This window comes from Carassius auratus, chromosome 3, assembly GCF_003368295.1.
Source record: "Carassius auratus strain Wakin chromosome 3, ASM336829v1, whole genome shotgun sequence".
In the NCBI taxonomy this organism is placed as follows: Eukaryota; Metazoa; Chordata; class Actinopteri; order Cypriniformes; family Cyprinidae; genus Carassius; species Carassius auratus.
Genome location: NC_039245.1, coordinates 22,906,420 through 22,926,679, shown reverse-complemented (window position 1 = coordinate 22,926,679; position 20,260 = coordinate 22,906,420). Strand labels below are relative to the sequence as shown.

Here is a 20,260-nt window from a genome sequence, read left to right as displayed (position 1 = left end):
TGCTTATAATGTAGTAGGGAAGTAAGCATATTCAGAGACATCCAGTGTTTTGTTTTGATGATGCACAGACGTCAGCAGAAGTTGAGAAAGTCCACCTGAGACAAAATGAGAATCTGTGAGGTGTGAATGCAGGTGTGGAGAAAAACACCAGTATTTATCCGCCGTTTCCTTTTCACACCAACTTAGTCATGTAATGTGTTGACGGCAGACTCATTATACATAAAAATAGCTCTGTGGTTTGGAGCTCAAATAATTGATGTAGTTTATCAAGCTTGCAAAAAGTCCTCCCTCTAATGTTGAGCTGGCAAAGTCGTTGTTTTAGGTTTAATCCGAATTAGAACTAAACATTTCTTTGGGGCTGGTTTTAACACCAGTTAATTTGGCCATTTGTTTCCATTACTTGCGAGGACGAGCCTGTAGCTCCTCAGAGCTTTTGAAAGTCAGAAAGCTAAAGAATACGGCTGCAAGAAACATTCACTGTTTAGTTGACTGCAGAGGAATGCTTTGTCCTCTTTCAGCTCTGCCTAAATCACGAACTGAATCAGAATGCGAAGAGGTCATCCAGAAGAAAAGAAAGTGAGGGTCTGCAAGATGGGTTATTTAACACCTCTTCTCCACGCTCTTCATGAAATGCATTCCAATCTTTGCTGGCAACTTAGAGTCTTAAGAGGAGACAAACTCCAAGATGTTTTTTGTCCATTATCTTTCTCTCCATCAGCATTCAGATGTCCATGTCTCATTTCCCAGGAGGCTGGAAGTGGACCAGAGAGATTTCTGGGTGTTCAGAGTTTCCTCCACTCACTCCAGAGGTGGGTCAGAGTTCAAAGGCGTCTGAGATGTGCATCTACACTCGACCGTCAGTCAAAGCGACCAGCCAGCCGCACCATAATGTGTATTAGCAAGACAAAGAGCACGGGAGGGGCTGGGCTTTGATTTATCTGAGATTCATGGGCATGATGAAATCAGGCCTGAATATATGTGGTTTTCCCATTTTCTATATCATTTACTAAGATCTAAATGGACTACTTTTGTTCCAGGACATGGACGCCTGGGATGAAAAGCAATATATTGAAAGGGGGCGGTGAGGGGAGGGTTCCCGGCTGACCGGAGATGCTCTTTTCAGGTTTGCTTCAGCTGCCGTGGATCAAAGAAGAGAAGAAAGAACACACTGGGTCCTTCAGAAGTCCCATTCTACTTCAACTCCATGTCAAGATGTTTGCTAAACACATGATGAAACATGTGGCTTTAAGTTAACATATCTAAATGCCTAAACATAAAGGAAAGAATGACTTGTGGTAAAAAGAAAAAGAAAAAGAAAACTAGCTTTGTGTTTCAGCTTTGAATATGGGATACATAAAGATGTAAAATGACATAAAGTGCGATCAAATTTGTGGTTATTTTGATGGAGAATCCAGTAATTTCAATAAGAATTCACCTGATTTGAGTTTTGCGAAAAGGCGAACAATTTTCCCAAGCAGATTTAACAATGGGTTCCAGTTGTGTGTTGAACGTACATTAATGTTACCTTAAAGTTGTAATCATAGGTGGGAAATTTTCTTTAAGCTTTTAGATTCCGCTTTTTTAAATGTATTTATTTTTCATTTACAAAAAAAAAAAAAAAATCTAAGTTGCATGTACAAAATACCATACTAGGTCAACATATTTTGTTGACCCTGGAACAACATTTTACTCCAAAAATATATTCTTAACCATATCCCTACACCTAAACCTAACCTTAACCATGAGTAATCCCTAAAATCAGAGGAAATGATAGATGAATGACACTGATGTACAAGCACCAAACACTGATTTTAAGCATAAACTTCACAAAATCTATAAACTGGTTCTTCAAATCTGATTGGTTAATCACAATGTTGTTCCAGGGTCAACAACGATGTTGTCCCAGGAACATGTCTCACTTGGTAAAATCAGGTTAGGCTACTATTGAACTATTAAGATAGAATATATAACGGTTCAAGTTACAGCACCTTAATAAACAAAAAAAAGTAAAAGTAAAAACATCAGATGCACATTCTTAATTCAACAATTTGTAGAACGGAAAAATCTTGTTAAACTTTATGAAGAAAAGGTACAACCTGCTTCAACCAAAGTGATCCGACATCATAGTTACAACTTCACAACTCGTAAATAAGAACTTCCTAGGACAATATGCCTAAGCAAATATACTGCCTAATCTTGTGGCTGTAAGTACTCTAAGAATACACAAAATCTGCATAATGTGCACAGGACTGCATAGTAACAGTGGTATGCTTTATCAAACATACCCGATGTCCTCTTCATTGATAGCCCCTCAAATACACCCCACTGATTCCCAGATGAAAGACTCCATGTCCGGTTGTTAATACTGCTCATGACCCACATGGGTGATAAATAACCTCTAAGGTTAACCACGTTTGAAATGGAGCTGTGAGACCATCATGGGCCCCCAGAGTTTTCTTAACATTACCAATATGTTATCAGCACGCTCTGCCTTGTTTGAGCACTTTTGATGGTACGTTTAGTGTTAAGAAACAGACTGAATGGATACTAATAAAGTGTTGAATCAGAATCACATCTGTGTCTGTGAGGTATGTCTGTAGCAGAGGGTTGATGTGAATGTTGTGATGACTTCTGGAAGGTTTTTGGCATAGAAGAAGAGTTTTGTAAAAAAAAAAAAAAAGTATGATAAAAATAAACCTTACCACTGATTCTACTTAATAATTATTAAAGGATTTGACGTGCAATGTTGGTGAAAATTAGTACCAGACAACTTTGAGGCATTTTAAAACCACACCAAATCGTGGGCTAACATCTCATCACTGTGTTAGACTTTTAGGTGATATCCACTTTAACTGATGACGTTATCTACAGTATTTACATATCTCTTACAGCAAACATGTGTCTGGCGCCATCTAGTCGTCAATTCTAAAACAGCGGGAATGTGAAGCGCGTGGTGCGCCTCATTCATTGGTTACGTTATTATTATTACTATTATAATAATAATAATTATCATTGATTAATTATCAATTGTTTTATTATCTATTCATATTATTTTATTTGCTTTATTAATGTATTTCTTCACTCATTTATTCATTTGGTCTCTTCAAACACATACCTCTTAGGCAGTTATATGAAAAGGTTTAAATGTAAGTATTTACAGTAACTCTGCCTGTTAGATTGTTGATTTAGCAGCTGTACTTGTTTTCCTATTTTTTTACATGAAAATTAATGTTTGTGGGATTTGCCATATAAGGAATAAATAGATCACACATTTCCACAACGGCTGCTGGATGAATGTTTTCTGGCGATGTTTAGACCTATACATTTCAAACAAGAGTGTTGTTTTACTTTTTACTTACGTTTTGGTTTCTGATGCTCCAGACTCACATGTAGCGCATGAAAATTCATCACGTCACATCTGTTTTTCTCCTCTGACTGAAAGCCTGACCTCAGTCTCTGAGCTCCTCTTCGGGAGAGGTTTGCTTGACTTTTCAGATTTGTCCACATTGCATAGCATCTGGACACCAAAGGAGCCACCACTTCGAGAAGTCTCTATTACTGTATAATGCAGCAACTTGATGCTATTTGTGTCTTGAGCCGTGTCCCAAATAACACACCATACTCTATGCACTCATACACTATGTTCTTATGCACCATGTATTCAGTCATATAGTGTATGAATTATATAAAGTTATTTTGTCATTCATAATCGGTAGTGTCCAACATTCCATTTATATATATATATATATATATATATATATATATATATATATATATATATATATATATTATATTTTTTTTAAGTGCATCATCTGCGTAAAGTGCATTTTAGTGTGAATAGTGTACAAGTATGCATTTTGGGATGCACATTTGGTCTTCCTGAAGTACTGAAAATTGAGACAAGGAAAAAAATTAGATATTTATTTTTTTCTTAAACAAACAAAACAAAACAAATTATACAGATAGACGACATCTCATAAAGTGTTATAATCACAGGTAAAATATGCATCATGCAATGTTTTTGTGAGATTTAACACAACATTTGAGACTATAAGGTATATCTATAGCTATAACATTCAGCAATGGTAAATACATAGCACCGTTTCCAACACTTTCCAACCACATAACAACACAGTTTTTATATTGTTTTATTATCCTGGAATTTGGACATAAAGAGTCATTTCAAGTCGACGTCAACAAATTCCTTTTGCGAATACTATTTATTATGACATTTTAAAAAAAGGTATTTGAAAAGGTTTATAACACACAATACAAAACAAAAAGAGATTGATACTTTTCATACATCTCGCCTCCTAATTCTTAAAAAGTCAGGGCCTTCAGTGACACTTCATAGCATTACAATTTACAAAAAAGCCATATAAATGTGATATAAATAGGCTCACCAGCCAAAGACACCTTTTTGTTGTGTCATGCACACTGTGTCTTTGCTGTATTCAATCTTCATGAACCTTATAGTTTCTTTGATCACATTAGGTCTAAATATTCAGACTTGGAGGAGAACGGCCATTAGGTTACGAGTCTGTCATCTGAGTAGTGTTCTCAGTTCTACAACAATCCCTGAGGGCTGAACTCTCATTTTTTCTTCCTCAGGACAATGTAAATGATGCCACTGATGAGCGTGAGAGGGAAAGCCAGCCAGGCCAGGACGAAGGCGTATCCATAAACATCACTCTCTTTTTTCCACTCTGGACTCATCACCGTGTAGATGATGGCCCCGCTCATCACAAACAGACCTTTAGAAAGAGGAAGAATAAATCATGTAGATGGGGTTCTTCAATCGGGACATGTGAAATGGGATCTAACAGACCCGGAGAGGAAATACTCACTGGCAAGGACCTGGAAGACGGCTGTGAAAAAGAAGCGACCTCCCTTTACAAGAGTGAAGAGCTGGCAGAGGAAGATGATGAAGGACAGCAGGCAGAAAATGGTGGCTAGGACCATGAGGGCTTGAACTGCTTGAAGCCAGTCTGACAGATTGTAGAGAAACACAATCAGAACAAACACTTACATGGATAGTATATAAACATATGTTTATCTTTCTCAAATAAGAACACATTTAGTTGCTGTAGTCTACTGTTGTTGCATTATCGCCCATTTGGAACTTTTAAATAACTATGGAACATTAGACTCACTTTTAAAATCTAAAAGTGTTTTTAAAGACTGTTTGAACTCACCAGCATCACTAGTCCAAAGGCAGCGATATCCTCCATTACTTTGTGTGCAGTCATACCAGAGGTCATAACTTGATTCTCCATGTGTTCTCCAGGCCTGTGTGTTTTTTTTTATTTATTTATAAGAAACATCCATATTATTGCATAAACACATAAACCAATCCTTCATTCAATTCCACCTCAAAAATACGACCCATTAATGCAAAAAAAACCAAACGAGACGGACCTCAAAGATGATACTCACATTAGCACATGTGGAAATGAAGAGAATGGTAAGGTCTGTCAGATGCAAGACTATCGTTGCGACCAGAATGGCCAGCATTTTGAGGTTCGTCTAAGAGGAAAGAAAGAGAAAGTAATCACATCGCCTCCTCGTTCATACACCTGGGGGCTTTATCAGCTCCCAAGCAGTTCCACATCTGACCACCAGATGGCACTGATGTCCAACGTATCTCAACCAAAAACACCAACTTCAGTTCTGTCTATTTTCTTTTTTTTTTTCCTTTTCCTTCATATTAATCGATACCATCTGTATTGTGGATACATTACGTAAATAATGACACTAATCACACTGCAATGTTTGAAAAGCCATTTAAATGGCTATATTTATCAGAAAAACACATCCCACATGCAGTCACGTCACGTTTTCTTTTTTCTGGAGGTGCCGCCTTTTTTTTCGTCACATTTTAACTGTTTACCCCAAGAAAGTAAAAGTTGCAAAAATGTAATAATCAAAATGACAAATGAGTACGAACTGAGACAGATTTCGGAAGCAGACAAAAAAAGGAGGGAAAGATTCCAAAGCAGTTCACGTGCAAAACTTATTATGACTGAAATCAAAACTTTATGTACTCCAATCAAAATACGATTATTAGGGCTAACAATGGAAAACTAATATTAATAATATAATTAACATAAACTTGATAATAAAAAATTTAAACATAATAGGCTAAATAGCGTAATTATAATAAAAAGGATGATGATGATAAACGTTGAATAAAACAGCAAACTTCCTGAGCAAAGGCAAACGATGTGAGGTTAGGACGCCTCCAGAAGGAAAATGATAGTAAACAAATGTGGCCGAGTATCTCCTGAAATGACGTGTGAATATTCCATAAATGAACCAAACGAAAAGAAGAAAACCTCCATTGTTCTCCAACTTACAGGTGAGGGAGAGAGAGAAAAAATCCTTGAAAAGTGAAAGAAAGCAGGAAGAAAACACTGGGCTGGTTGCCTTTACTGTGGGATCCCACTATTGATTCTCAGAGCACGAGTCTCTGTATTCCAGATGTAGTACCACAGCAGTATTTGGGTCTTTTTTTTTTTTTCATTTCGGGAATGTGAGAACACCGCCCTGGAGCGTCACGACGTCACACTCGTTCATTTCCCTCCCATTCTTCACAACTTCTCACTTTAAACGCTTAGATAGACTCATAGCTTAAATATGGAATAAAGCATTTATTCAAGAACTTAGAACTTTTTCCAGAAAGGTTTTAAACTTAAATTTATGTTGGTAGAATTTAAGAAGTTAACCCTTTAGTAATCGTCATTAACAATGCTGTGCCATAATAAATTCATGATAGTTGTATATATATGTCACAGAGAAGTTTTGCGTTATGCGTACTTACAGCAAGGTCAGCTTTGTCCTTCATTTTGAACACTGCGGTTGGGCCTAGAGCACGTCTCAATGTGTGTGTGTGTGTAGACTAGTGTGTGTGGAGCCCCACAGACCCCTGCCAGTGGCCCCATGGTATGCCCAGAATGTTGGCATGCGTCTGTTTACATCTGCATCTGGACCACAAAGTAAACAGAACAAAGTCGCTTTGAAGTCATATACAAACAGATTGAAACTTGTATTGAAATTTTTGAATAAAACATTTGCAAGACTTTCGCGTTTCTCCTCGTTACTCATACACTTGCAAATGCTCGACCCTCTGAATGCTTGAACATGTTTCGGTGCAGTCAGCGTGGCTATAAGCGTCCCCTTCTCTGTCACGTGGCTCACGGCTCACGCCCTCATCAGGACTCCCATGACAGCAGCTGTGTTTGTAAATACAGTGAGGGAGGCGTTCCCTGTGCCAGGCCAGCCCTGTTATATTTTTTCCCCAAGTTCTCAAGTTTCAAGTTTATTTATAATGTGTACAATGTCAGTGACAATTTGCACACTGAAATACTTCGGCTGGGGCTCCAGCATTCTACAGTAGTGCAATACAATACAAGTGCAATAAAATACAAACCAATATATACATTTAAGTCTTGTATGTGCAGTCTGTATCCCTCTGCTTAGGGTTGGAGTGTCGGACAGTTTTGCTGTGGGTCGGCTCAGAAGCTCTGCTGTTCTGTGAGATGGATGGATTATGGGTCAGAGTAATGGGCTAGTGGCAGCAGGGCAATACATTTCCCCTAATCTTCCCATTTGATGCAGGTTGTAGGGAGGGTGATAAATATACAGCCTTGATTCACTGGCTGGCCACAGTCTGACATAGTGCTGGCAGTTGACCAGTTAAGCGCCTTATTCTTTGTGCTCAGCAAGACTTTTTTATTTACCACTAACATATGAATTACTGAGCAGATTCTAGAAATATAAAAACCTATTAAATGACAAATAAAGATGCGTATGTCGTGTGACCATGAACAAATATCAGAGCCATGAATACAAGAATGCGTTGTTAAATTATTGAAATATTCACTTAACATTTTAGGTCAAAGGGGTTTGACAGATACGTTTGGGAAACCCTGGAATAATAAGTCATAAGAACTTCATATGACCTCACTTGGATCAGTAGGGAGTGATCGTCAATCATATTTTCATAAATTTGTTATCCAACATGTGATGTAAACTTGATCATGATTTGAGGGAAAATACTGAACCCAATGACTAAATGCTTTGTCATGAATTTAAATGCAAGCTGTGATGGTAATTTAAAAGTCCTAAAATCTTTTAGTTTTTTTTTTTTTAATCAGGTTTTGTAGCCCAAATGATTAATGGGATCTCAGCCTTTTTAATCTCACTATAAATAAATGGGGTTTCCTCCCCGTGAAGGTTAATTATGGCTCACATGTGCACAATGAATGATGCCAGAAATGTAATCTGGTTGTTTATAATATAGCTTGACAGAAAGAGCCACAGGCCATATGACTCCCATCTTATTAAGAAAACATCTATTTACAATAGGAAAATTCAATATTCTGACTTAAACATTTCCTTGTGCCGAAGCAGTCAAAGATGCCAAAGTGAGTCATGATTGAGACAGAGATGGTTTCAATCAACATGTTGAGTCAGAGAGCTCTTGGTCTGGCTTCATTTAGTTTATTGTCCACTAAACCAGCAGAATGGATCGTCCCAGTGTCATGAGCTGTATTTTAAGGCTAGACGTGGTTATAACTTTGTCTTCCACATTAATGCACAATGAAGTTGTTTTAACTGTAGTTTGATTCTGACCCATTAGTGGTTTCACACTGTCATTTGAGTTTTAACTTCCGTGATTTAGGACAGAATGTGTTCATATTGAATCAAAACTGTACCACAGTTTGAAAATCTCTTTCGCACCAACCAAGAAACTTTCATGACCATTTTTACACTTAAGTACGCATAAAAATTGCCCTTTAAAAACAAAGATTTACTTTAAGGTGCATTTTCAATCATTATGTTCAAATAATATTTTGTAATGCGTTAAAGAAGTACAATTATTTGATAAAGTATTGATTTTGAAATTTAACTGCAGCGTGTTATTCAATATTATAAGTTTATATCTTAAATGTACGGACTTGCAACTTCATCATTACAAATATATAATTACAAACATATTTAAACACATGACACAGAAAATAATATTAAAGCATATTTAAAGCTGCAGTAGGTAACTTTTGTAAAAATATATTGTTTACATATTTGTTAAACCTGTCATTATGTCCTGACAGTAGAATATGAGACAGATAATCTGTGAAAAAAATCAAGCTCCTCTGGCTCCTCCCAGTGGTCCTATTGCCATTTGCAGAAAGTCATCCGCTCCCGGTAAGAAACAACCAATCAGAGCTGTGGTCCGTAACTTTGTTTGTGTTCAAAATGTAGAAAAATTTATATAATAAGTGAGTACACCATGAAACCATTTTCCAAACCGTGTTTTTAGCTGGTCCTGAATAACTAGGGTGCACCTATAATAAGTGTTTATATTCAGACTATTTTAGATTGCTTCGGGGGTACAGCGGCGGAGTAACCCAGCACCTTTGTGATTCTTCATAGACATAAACAGAGAGAAGTAGTTCCGGCTACGATGTTCTTCCGCAAGCCGCAAGCAATTCTGTTTATTAACCGCTAGAGCGTCAAAAGTTACCTACCGCAGCTTTAAGTTTACAACCAATTCTTGTCAGTAGATTTAGCATATTTAAAAGACAATAGAAGTAATTGTGTAAGATGCATTTCACTTAAAAAATCTAAAGTTTGACTAACTGCATTTAATCTAAATTGAAACAATAATACATTTTAATTGAACATGCACTTAAGTGTTTGAATACTTTACATGGAGTTCACACTTAAGTGTATTTATTTAAAGCATATTATTTCCACAACAAGTACTCTTTTTAAAAGTATGCCAAATTGGACTTTTTCACAAGGGCTCCTCCTCATTAACCCTTTATACCCAATATCAATCTGTGGAAAAAGTGATATGACAACACAGTACTTTTCATATTCTTCATAGTAACTGAGTGTGTATTTTGTTTGTTTGCTGGAAACCAACTGACTTGATTGTACGATTACATCTAACCTTTGCACCACATCACTTCCAAGTCCTATCTCAAATATGTTTTGCAGTGACTGCATTTTATCACATACCAAAAGCTTGATGTCTCAAAACACATGTAATGACTAAAATCTTTTCCCGTTATTAGAAGCTGGCAAGTTTTCTTTGTAACAGTCTGTTTCGAGAAGAGGCTGGTTCAGTATGAATGACACCTCACGGCAAGCCATACCACATAACGAAAGCGTGACAGTTATCAGGGACATTTCATTATTATTTTTGGATGTGGAACGACCTTGGGAATTTCACACGTGTCTGGAGAGAGGGAGGAGCCACTATCATGCTGGAGGGAAACCAGCGAAAAATAGAGCGAATGGAAGTCATCGACTCATATCAGAGCGAAAGAAAGAAAATCTTCATGGGTGTGGGCTGAAATGAGTATTATGTCACCAGTTCAGTGAGGGAGGACATCCTGAACAGATGAGGCTAACATTGAAAAGCACTGGGGGGAGGAGACGAGCAGTAATTCACATACGTCTCAGTGCTGAAATGGGTTAAATCAACAAATCACGGCACAGGTTTGTTGAAAACGTTGGCTGTCTCTTTGAATTCTGTCAACGGTATTCCCTTTTCCCTTTAATTTCCCATGCAACAAGATAGAAATATGAGCAGCTTTGTTGGCCTACCACCAGTTCTTGTGTAACATGTCTCTTGAGGCCTCTTCTATCTTGGACAAATGTTCACAGCTGTATTGTGGCGTAATGAAAGATAAGGCTTTGTCTGTAGCGGGAGGGCTGTAATTATGGTTGCTGTTTTTACTTTACTCATTCTCTCAGACCAGATCTGTCTACATGAGTAGCTTTGAGATCTGTGTTGGATGTTTGCGTTTCGCTCAGCTGTGATCAGATATCAGGCCAGAGGGGCTATGAGTCAGCCTACACTGGGACACTTTCCAAGCCAGTGTTCATATGCCATGGCTAGTATGCAAAAGCCACTTTTCACTGACTTGGGATAGATATGGACTCTCAGCCAAGTGTGATGTAGAAGTTCAGTCAATCACTGTATTATGTCTTGTTGCAGTTTTCTAGAAAAAAAAGAGCTTTCAAAGTGTGTGTAAAGAGATTCTGGGTGGTCAACAACATGTTTACAATGTGCATTTTTGGGACTTTCAAAGTTAACAAACCAAGAAATGAATTATGTTTGATGTAATAATATTTACATGATTATGCTTTATTTCTGCCTGGTCAGAAATCATGAGATTAATTGTGATTATGATATTGCATTGAAAGCCACTTAAAAAATAAAATAAAATAAAATAGAAAAATGATATAGAAAAAAGCTGAATCATCATATTGCAAATAAAAAATAAATCAATAAAAATAAATAAATAAATATATATTCTCTAAATAAAGTTTAATTAATTTAAAGTTTAATTAAATTAAGTTTTTTAATGTTTCTTCCTTGCTTGCATATAAGAATGCAAGTATAAATATCTGTTTTTAATCTTTTTGTCATTTTTATCTTGCTCAATGGGGTTTGTAAATTACAAATACAGTGTTGTTTTGGATATTGACGCTGGTAGATTGTGACGTCCAAATTCTATTAATACTATTCATATTCATACTACTGTATATAGAACATACTTTTTGTTAACGCCATGAAGTAAATTCTATTTTTTATCATTGTAGGGTGGTTGTGTGCACAAACTGCTAAGACACATTATATGCAAACCGTGTAAAAGGGAATGTTGCATCCAATGTCCCTTTTAAAATAAATAATGATTCTATTGTAATACAATTTAAATTGAAATGTATTTCTTTAATGCAAAGCTGAATTTTCAGCATTACAGCATTTACCTTTTTTTCAAGATTCTTGGTCACATTTACTATTTTTCTCACACAGTATAAATGGGACTATATGCCAACACATAGTAGCTTTGATATTTTAGTAAAGGGGCCCCTTGCTAGGGAATCATCGTATTTGGGGGTCCTTGGCTTTCTTGAGTAAACTTGAGACCTGCTGAATCACACCATTACCAAAGGGGAGATGGCTTAACTTAACTGGCCACCCCCATCCAGCCCCTCTGCCACGGCCCCCTACCACAGTAACAGTCGAATAAATCACAAACATGCACCATGACGGAGCCCAGGCCCCGGTGCTCCAGCCACCCCAACCATCTGTGAATCATTAGCCCTGGCTTCCTGTTTAAGACCACGTCTTCAGCACACACATCCCTATCACCGCGTCAGGGTCTCACACTCACTCTGATAGCGGCCCGAGGAGGTGCACCAATGAATGGTTTGAAAGGAATTGGATTTGCCCAGACTCATTGAAGTGCTCAGTGAAGTGCTGGCTGAACAATGTCCACTGAGACCAACTCTGAGCTGAAGTCCACTTGAATTACAGCAATTGTTCCCTCCCGAGCCCCAGTAACACATTCCTGCTGGTCTGACAGTACTATAAACATTGCATCTCTTACTTGATGTCTTTCGGATTTTTTTTTTCAAATCATTTGAGGGAGATCGTTCAAAAGAGATTACAATTATATTTTGCAATTATATTTAATATGCTTCCATCATATAGAGAACTGCATGGTCAGCAACAGCTTTTTTTCCAAGTAAAAAAAAAAAAAATCACTAGGTGGTATTACTGATGCATTTTATATTGTATATTAAACATGAAATTATCTTGAGCTTGTGTGAACCATAGAACCAAAAACCCATCCATAAAAACATTGACTTCAAGACAACGGAACTGATAACGCTAAAATCCCTGCAGGATTCTGTAGTATTACACGCAGCCAGAGTCATCTAAAAAATGAAATCCCACGTATTAACTGCCATTAATGGGAGCAACGACAGCTGTTAGCACTAAAATTACTCTGGGCTTCATGAGGGATGGGGTGGGTCAGCAGAGGTCATCTTGGGAGACCCCTGTGGGAAGCATTTCCTGCATACCTTTGACAGAACTGTCCCCAAATGTGGAGAGCTCAGCATGTCGTTCCCTCATCCCAGGGTGTTGGCTTTATATGGTACAAGCATTGATGCCAATCACTTCTTGCTCTTAGAACAGAATGAGAGGGATGAATAACGCGTATCATTTTCCTTCATTATTTTTTATTTAAAAAAAAAAAACATTGTTTGTGTATGACACTCATTGACTGAATCTATCAAATATCTCAGCAGAACACAGATGTACAGAACACCACTGTCTTCAATATGCACAGACATTTTAACAAAGGCTATTTTGGGGGCCTTTTTACAGTCGCATATTAAAGCACGCTGTGTGCTTGCACAGTGACAGGACTAAATAGTGAATTTAGTTGGTAAGGGTGTTTGATGCTGAGATTTTCAGAGCCGACTCTGATTCCTGACTCCCACCGTAGGAGAACTGACTCTGTTTACTTACAGGGTCAGCAATAAGACTAGATACAAGGTTGCAGACATTATATTACACACTAAATGTAGGCTGTTCTTGTTTTCAGACACAAAGCATTAAAGGTGCAGTGTGTACGTTTTTGGCTTTACTAAAGCCAAAAAACACCATAATATGCTTGCAAATATTTCAGAAACATGCTAAGTTAACATACTTGTTTATCTGAAAACAATGCTACAGTAAGTTATTCTCCTTTGAAGATATGCATTCTTGGCCACAATGTCGGTCTCTGTTTTGGTTTGTGAAATCCTCCCACTGTCAGTTTACCCAGTTGTATTTCCACACACCGGGTCGCCAGATGGTTGCCATTATTTTAGAGTTAAATAAATTACAGAGAATGTATTCTTTGAAGTAATATAATGGCCAGCATTGTCATGCCTTACCTAACACAAAAAAAAAAAAAAAAAAAAAACTGCTTGGACACGAGAGTATTCAAAGATACTCAAAATAATAACTAAATACATATAATGATTTCTGACACAGGAGTTGAAAACTGTAGTATTCTTGATCCATCGCAAATGGATCTTGCGATGAAACGCCGGACTTCAAGTCTATCGCTCCACTTAGTCTATCCGCCCCATTCTTACAATCAACTGCAGGCTCACAATCAGACCCGCCTCCATCATATTAACAACCGATGAATTGAATCAAGTCCTGACTCTCTCCAGCACAGCAGAATACTGAGCAATTGTTATCCTGTCGAGTCTGAATGAAGATATTATGTCCTCTTCATGAAAAATTGCAAAGACTGGGACACTGGAATCTTACATTCTTATTTTTCCTTTTCCGATAATCCATTTTACTCAGATGCGTCATACCGAAGAAAATATGTTATGTTGATATGTTGAATAAGATGTGATGTTACGTCCATTTCACCATGACTTTACCGTTATGCCTCATTAATCTTACTGTGCAAGTGGAGTCCCTCCTATTTTTATCAAATTAGGTGGAACATGTCATTGTTTGTGAACAACGAGATGATCCAGATCTTGAAAATTAACAGGAAATTCACTTAAGCTTTTAATCCAGCTGTTAACCAACAAACATGCAAGGACAGTTCCCCTAAAAGCCTGTTTCTTGAAACTTACAGAAATATTTAAACAAAGTTATCAGATCGCAGCATTCAAAGAAAAGGGGAAAAAACAGAGCGTGCTTTTCGTGCTGTTCCTGAGCATCACAAACCTAGGGGTTGACTACACACACACACTTTTGGTACACAGCCATGTTGAAATAGGGTTGATTTGAATTCCAGGTAGGCCCCTTGCCAGTCAGCTTCCACAAAACTCTCATGAACGTATGGATTCAAACACACTGCTCAACATTAGGAGAACACTGACAATGAAAGAAGAGCACATTTTTTATTTCCTGTTTGAACTGCACACTTTTATTCTGGCTAGACTGTGACTGGATTAACAAAAATTGGCTAAATTGACACTTTAGAAAGACTTTTGAGAAATATGGAAACAAAATATGATGATTGAAAACAGTCAATAGACCTGAAGAGAAAGAGGGCGTACTCCCTTCCCCTTTCAGACTGAATGAAACAAAAAGCAACGTGCTGCTTGGGAGCATTTGAGCATGTATCTAGCGAGTTCTGTGGATTGCAGAAGGGGAATCAAAAGTTAACCCTTTTCTTCCTCTTTTGTTCGGTTGGGGGTGGGAAACAGCGGTGCAACTGGAACCAGAGCCTGTGTTTGTTTGAATTCATCCATTATAAACGTAACCTTTCAAAACGACCTGGGTTCTCATTCTAGTGTGCCTGGCTGAAACCTTTTGAGCTCAAGTCTTTATGTGAATTTACTGAGCTTAATGACAACATGCAGATTTATAATCACACATGCAGCCCTGCCAAACTGCACACACCAAAGAAAAACACAAAAAAGTGCACATGGATATACAGAACAAAAAATAAGTGATTAAGGTGACATGTAGGCCAGTTTCACTGCACCGTTCCCAAAATATTTAGCCAAGATGAATGAACACATGAGCCCCACACATGAATTTATGAGCAGATAAGTAACAGTGTTTTCTCTCTGGGCAATATGTGGAGACAGACGATCCCAGCTGCTGCCATTATCACACACGGTAACAGAATTTATTTGGGAAAAATTGCCAAACATTTTTCTTGATTAAACATTAAATGAAAACTTAAGTAGCATTGTAAACATTGCCGTATTTCAGCTTTATATTTGTTTTGTTCTTAAAATGCCTTTACATTGTCAATATTTTGTCATGCAATATTCATTCATTTTAGTCCAATTTACTCTGACTGAACTGGGAAATAATAAAAATGAAACTTTTTACAATAATAATACAAAAAAATACATATAATACAAAAATAAATAATCTTACAATAAAATATGCAAAATGACAATATCATGTAACTGCAGCTGACCAAACAGTTCGAAAAAATATTCATATTTATTATATAAGAAACTTATTTATATAATTTATACATTTTGAAAAATGTATTGCATTAACATTGTTATGACGACAGTGTATTTCAGACATGAGCTACACTCTTTAAACAGAAGATAACTTTCATGTTCATCTGTGCATTCACTAATATTTTTTTTTAGAAATGAAAAATTGTATTCAGATGCATTAAATTGATCAAAAGTGACATTTACAATGTTACTAAATATTTTTGTTAAATGCTGTTCTTTTAAACTTTATATTCATCAAAGAAATCTAAAATAAGTTAATCTCAGGTTTTCTTTCTTTCTTTCTTTCTTTAATCAAGCAGCTTTCAACACTCATAATACTAATAAATGTTTCACAGCATATCAGCATTTTGGAATGACTTCTGAAGAATCATGTGACACTGAAGACTGCAGTAATGATGCTGAAAATTCAGCTTTGAATCACAGCAATAAATTACATTTTAAATCATAGTCACATATATCTGTTTAAAATTGAAATAATATTTCACAACATTTGTTTTGCTGTATTTACTATTCTACATGCATCATTAGTGTTCAAAAGAAACTTACTGTATATAAAAAACCAACCCTAAACTTTTAAATGTTAGTGTGAGTTATATGAGCTTTGTTATCAGTATCTCCAAATAGTCTCCTTTGAATGTGCATTTTGGAAAATGCAAGGTCTTCCCTGAAAGAGACGACGTCTGGATGGGAGCATATGTTGTTCTAGAACTTGAAGATACCTTTCAGCATTGATGGTCTCTTTCCAGATTTGTAAGTTGCCCATGCCACACGCACTCATGCAACCCAATACCATCAGAGATGCAGTCTTCTGAACTGAGCACTGATAACAAGTTGGGTTGTCCTTGCCCTTTCAGTCCAGATGATATGGCGTCCCAGTTTTCCAAAAAGAACTTCAAATTTTGATTCGTTTGACCACAGAACAGTTTTTCACTTTGCCACAGTCCATTTTAAATGAGCCTTGGCCCAGAGAAAATTCCTGCGCTTCTGGATCATGTTTAGATATGGCTTCTTTTTTGACCTATAGAGTTTTAGCCGACAGTAGCGAATGGCACGGTGGATTGTGTTCACCGACAATGTTTTCTGGAAGTATTCTTGAGCCCATGTTGTGATTTCCATTACAGTAGCGGTCCTGTATGTGATGCAGTGCCATCTAAAGGCGGACATACACTGTGCGATTTATGTGCGATTTCAGCAAGGTACCAACTCTGTACGAGTAGATCGCATGCGATGTAAAGCCAAAACTCACATTTTTCATGCGCTCACTGTACGGTCCGATCGTCCAGTTGCGATTTGACTGCTCACACTATACGTGGGGAATCAACCGAATCAACACGTAGAATCAATCAGAACCCGGATGTTTGTGGCTGTTTCAGAATAAACATGCTTTCCCGGAATAAACGCACTGCTTTGGTGATATATGCAACTATGTGTGCTGAAACATCCAAAAAAGAAAAAAAGGTGTCTGCGTATCTAGACACGCCGGTGGCTCGGAAGACGTGGCCTATATCGTTTATCCATTTTGCAACGCGAACTGGAGGTAAGCAGGCGTTTTCTTCCCTCTTTTATTTTTATTTTTCTCTACCATAACTCCACAAGTTTTCCCTCCATCACTTCAGTCCACACTACACGCCATGTCACCATGGTTTCGTTTATGGTTTCGCGCATGCGCAGTGAGGGAATCGCGTAAAATCGGTTCGTGGCCCTGCTTCAATAGTGCGATACCTCACAAGAGGCGCCCAAAATTTCGGACATGTCAGAAATCCATCCGACCATCCGATTGCTGGTCGGGAGAGGTTAATCGCCTCTCATTTCCCCTTGTACACTGCACGACAAAAGACACATGAAAATGCTGAAAATCAGCCCGACCCGAAAAAGAGTCGCACGAGTCAGAATTCGGCTCAAAATCGAAAGAAAATCGCAAAGTGTATGCCCCGCCTAAGGGCCCGAAGATCACAGGCATCCAGTAAGGTTTTCCAGCATTGACCCTTACGCACAGAGATTGTTCCAGATTCTCTGAATCTTTGGATTATATTATGCACTGTAGATGATGATAACTTCGAACTCTTTGCAATTTTTTCTCTGAGAAACTCATTTCTGGAGTTTGCTCCACTATTTTTCGCCGCAGCATTGGGGGAATTGGTGATCCTCTGCCCATCTTGACTTCTGAGAGACACTGCCACTTTGAGAGGCTCTTTTTATACACAATCATGTTGCCAATTGACATTATAAGTTGCAAATTGGTCCTCCAGCTGTTCCTTATATGTACATTTAACTTTTCTGCCTATCATTGCTACCTGTCACAACTTTTTTGGAATATGTAGCTCTCATGAAATCCAAAATGAGTCAATATTTGGCATGACATTTCAGAATGTCTCACTTTCAACATTTAATATGTTATCTATATTCTATTGTGAATAAAATACAAGTTCATGAGATTTGTAAATTATTCCATTCCTTTTTTTACTCACAATTTGTTGAGTGTCAACTTTTTTGGAATCGGGTATGTACAATTTTAACAATAAAGGTTCTTTATTGGCATCTGTGATTCCATCAGGAACCTATAACATCCATGGAATCGTCTTTGATCATTAAAGATTTTGAGGAACCGCTATGAAAACCCCCCTTTTGGGACCTTTATTTTTGTCCATACACACAGATCTGTGCAAAACACACACACAAACACAGACAGAGGTATGAGAGCCAAAGACACATTTGCACACACCACAATCAGTTTCATCCAAGTCCCACTGGCTTTACTCAACTTTAGGGTTTAACACCCACATGCTGATCTAATTAATCTTTTCTCTCTTGCGATTCTGTATGACGGAGGATGAGTGAAATTCAGGTGTTTCAACATCGCCACATTTTTTTTCAAGGTCAAAAGAAGGTGAACTGCTTGGGGAGGAATTCTGCGTGTCATGTAACCCAGGAACAGCCTCCCCAAGTGAAAATAAATATGCCTGTTTTAACTCTCTACATTGTATTTATCCTAAAAAGAGAGGAATGTTTTATGATTGCATGCCTTCATGGAGGTTTGACTAAATTAAGTTGTACGCAGATGAATAGGTTTATGAATTAAATCACTTGAGAGCAAGTCAGGAGTCAAGAGTTCACAAAATGTTTGTATTTCAGACAGGCAGAGAAAGACCTTCATCACTGAGGCATATGAGTATATACACATACCAGCAAATATTAAAGGGGCTGTATTCTGCTACAAAAGTTTTTCTGTATTATTTTCAGCCATCAAACCACCTAAAAATGTTTTTGCTAAAACAATGTCATAGCCATTTAATTTCACACTTTTCAACCTTGTGCCAACCCTTTTTGTTAAACTGCTTCTCCTTTAAGACAATTAAAGTCAATTTTTATGATCGGCTAACATCTTTGTATGTGAAATGAGCAACAATACTTCAGTAAACTTGAAATATATATTTCAGGGAGGACTGCACAATGTCAGGACTGAGATATAGACTAATAAATCTTTTTTTTAAACTCTATTCGCTTTATGGTTACTTTAAGTGGTTTGAGTGTAAAGAATATACTTAAATGCAAATACTCACATTTTTCAAGTTTTTGCCAAAGTTGTTCAACCCTAAAAGGATAGTTCATAATCAAAAATGCCTTCAGGGTAATTCATTTCATTTTATCATTTAATTTTAAACACTCTTAAAAGTAAGGGTTTTGCATCCTTGCCATAGTAGAACCATCATGGGTTGCCCAAAGAATCTTTCATTGAACAGTTCTTAAAAGAACCATTTGTTTCTTAGTGTCTTTTTTTTTGTTTAAAGAACATTTTAACAATCTAAATAAGCTTTATTTTTAAAAGTGTTTGGCAACTAAATCCATTACTATGTTTAGGAGTTGGGGTTAGGTTAAGGTCTCAAAAATACTTCAGTATAAAAGGTGGTTAAAACCACTTCTGTGTTTTGCTTTCATACATGTGATAATATTCCCTGCATTAACACACGATAACATCTGAAGATTGCCACGGCTTGACAGAATCCACTAAACTGAGGACATTTTGATACTGCTCAAATGTATGATTTCTGAATATCCCAGTACATTCAGTGCTTTTTTCTGTCCCCTTTGTGCAAGTGCACTCACAAACCTTTGCCCATTTGGCAATACGTTGTCCCAGTTGTGATTTACAGATGCCTTGGTGCAGTGCTGAAATGAGCTGGTATGAAGTGCTCAGGGAAATGTCAAACATGCCAGTATTTTTCCTCCTCCCTCAGCCAGCCCAGTGATGGAAGACGTCAGCCTATGGGACAGGACAGACCGAGAGGATGCCAAATTGTTTTGCAGCAAGGACTTGGACTGATAAAATAAGGATTCTTAAAGACAATCCATCTCATTGTTTGCAATCTTGGAGAGTGGACGTGAAGAAGATCAAGTCAAAACAGGAAATAGTGTAATGTAATGGAAAAGTCAGTGTTTCGCTCTGAGC

General features: G+C 37.4%; 1 protein-coding gene across 2 annotated transcripts; it reads right to left on the bottom strand.

Moving 5' to 3' along the window:
* Positions 1–3,906: 3,906 nt before the first annotated feature.
* On the bottom strand, positions 3,907–6,929 carry LOC113051368 (peripheral myelin protein 22-like). Of its 2 annotated transcripts, none has more exons than XM_026215059.1 (5): positions 6,821–6,929; positions 5,437–5,526; positions 5,196–5,289; positions 4,848–4,988; positions 3,907–4,754 (listed from the first exon to the last, which is right to left on the bottom strand). In XM_026215059.1, exons 1-5 carry the CDS (start codon positions 6,842–6,844, stop codon positions 4,594–4,596), a joined length of 510 nt encoding a protein of 169 aa, XP_026070844.1. In that variant the 5' UTR covers positions 6,845–6,929; the 3' UTR covers positions 3,907–4,593. The 2 variants fall into 2 exon arrangements, with proteins under 2 accessions (XP_026070844.1, XP_026070854.1); XM_026215069.1 differs by lacking the exon at positions 6,821–6,929 and adding an exon at positions 6,357–6,514.
* Positions 6,930–20,260: the final 13,331 nt, after the last annotated feature.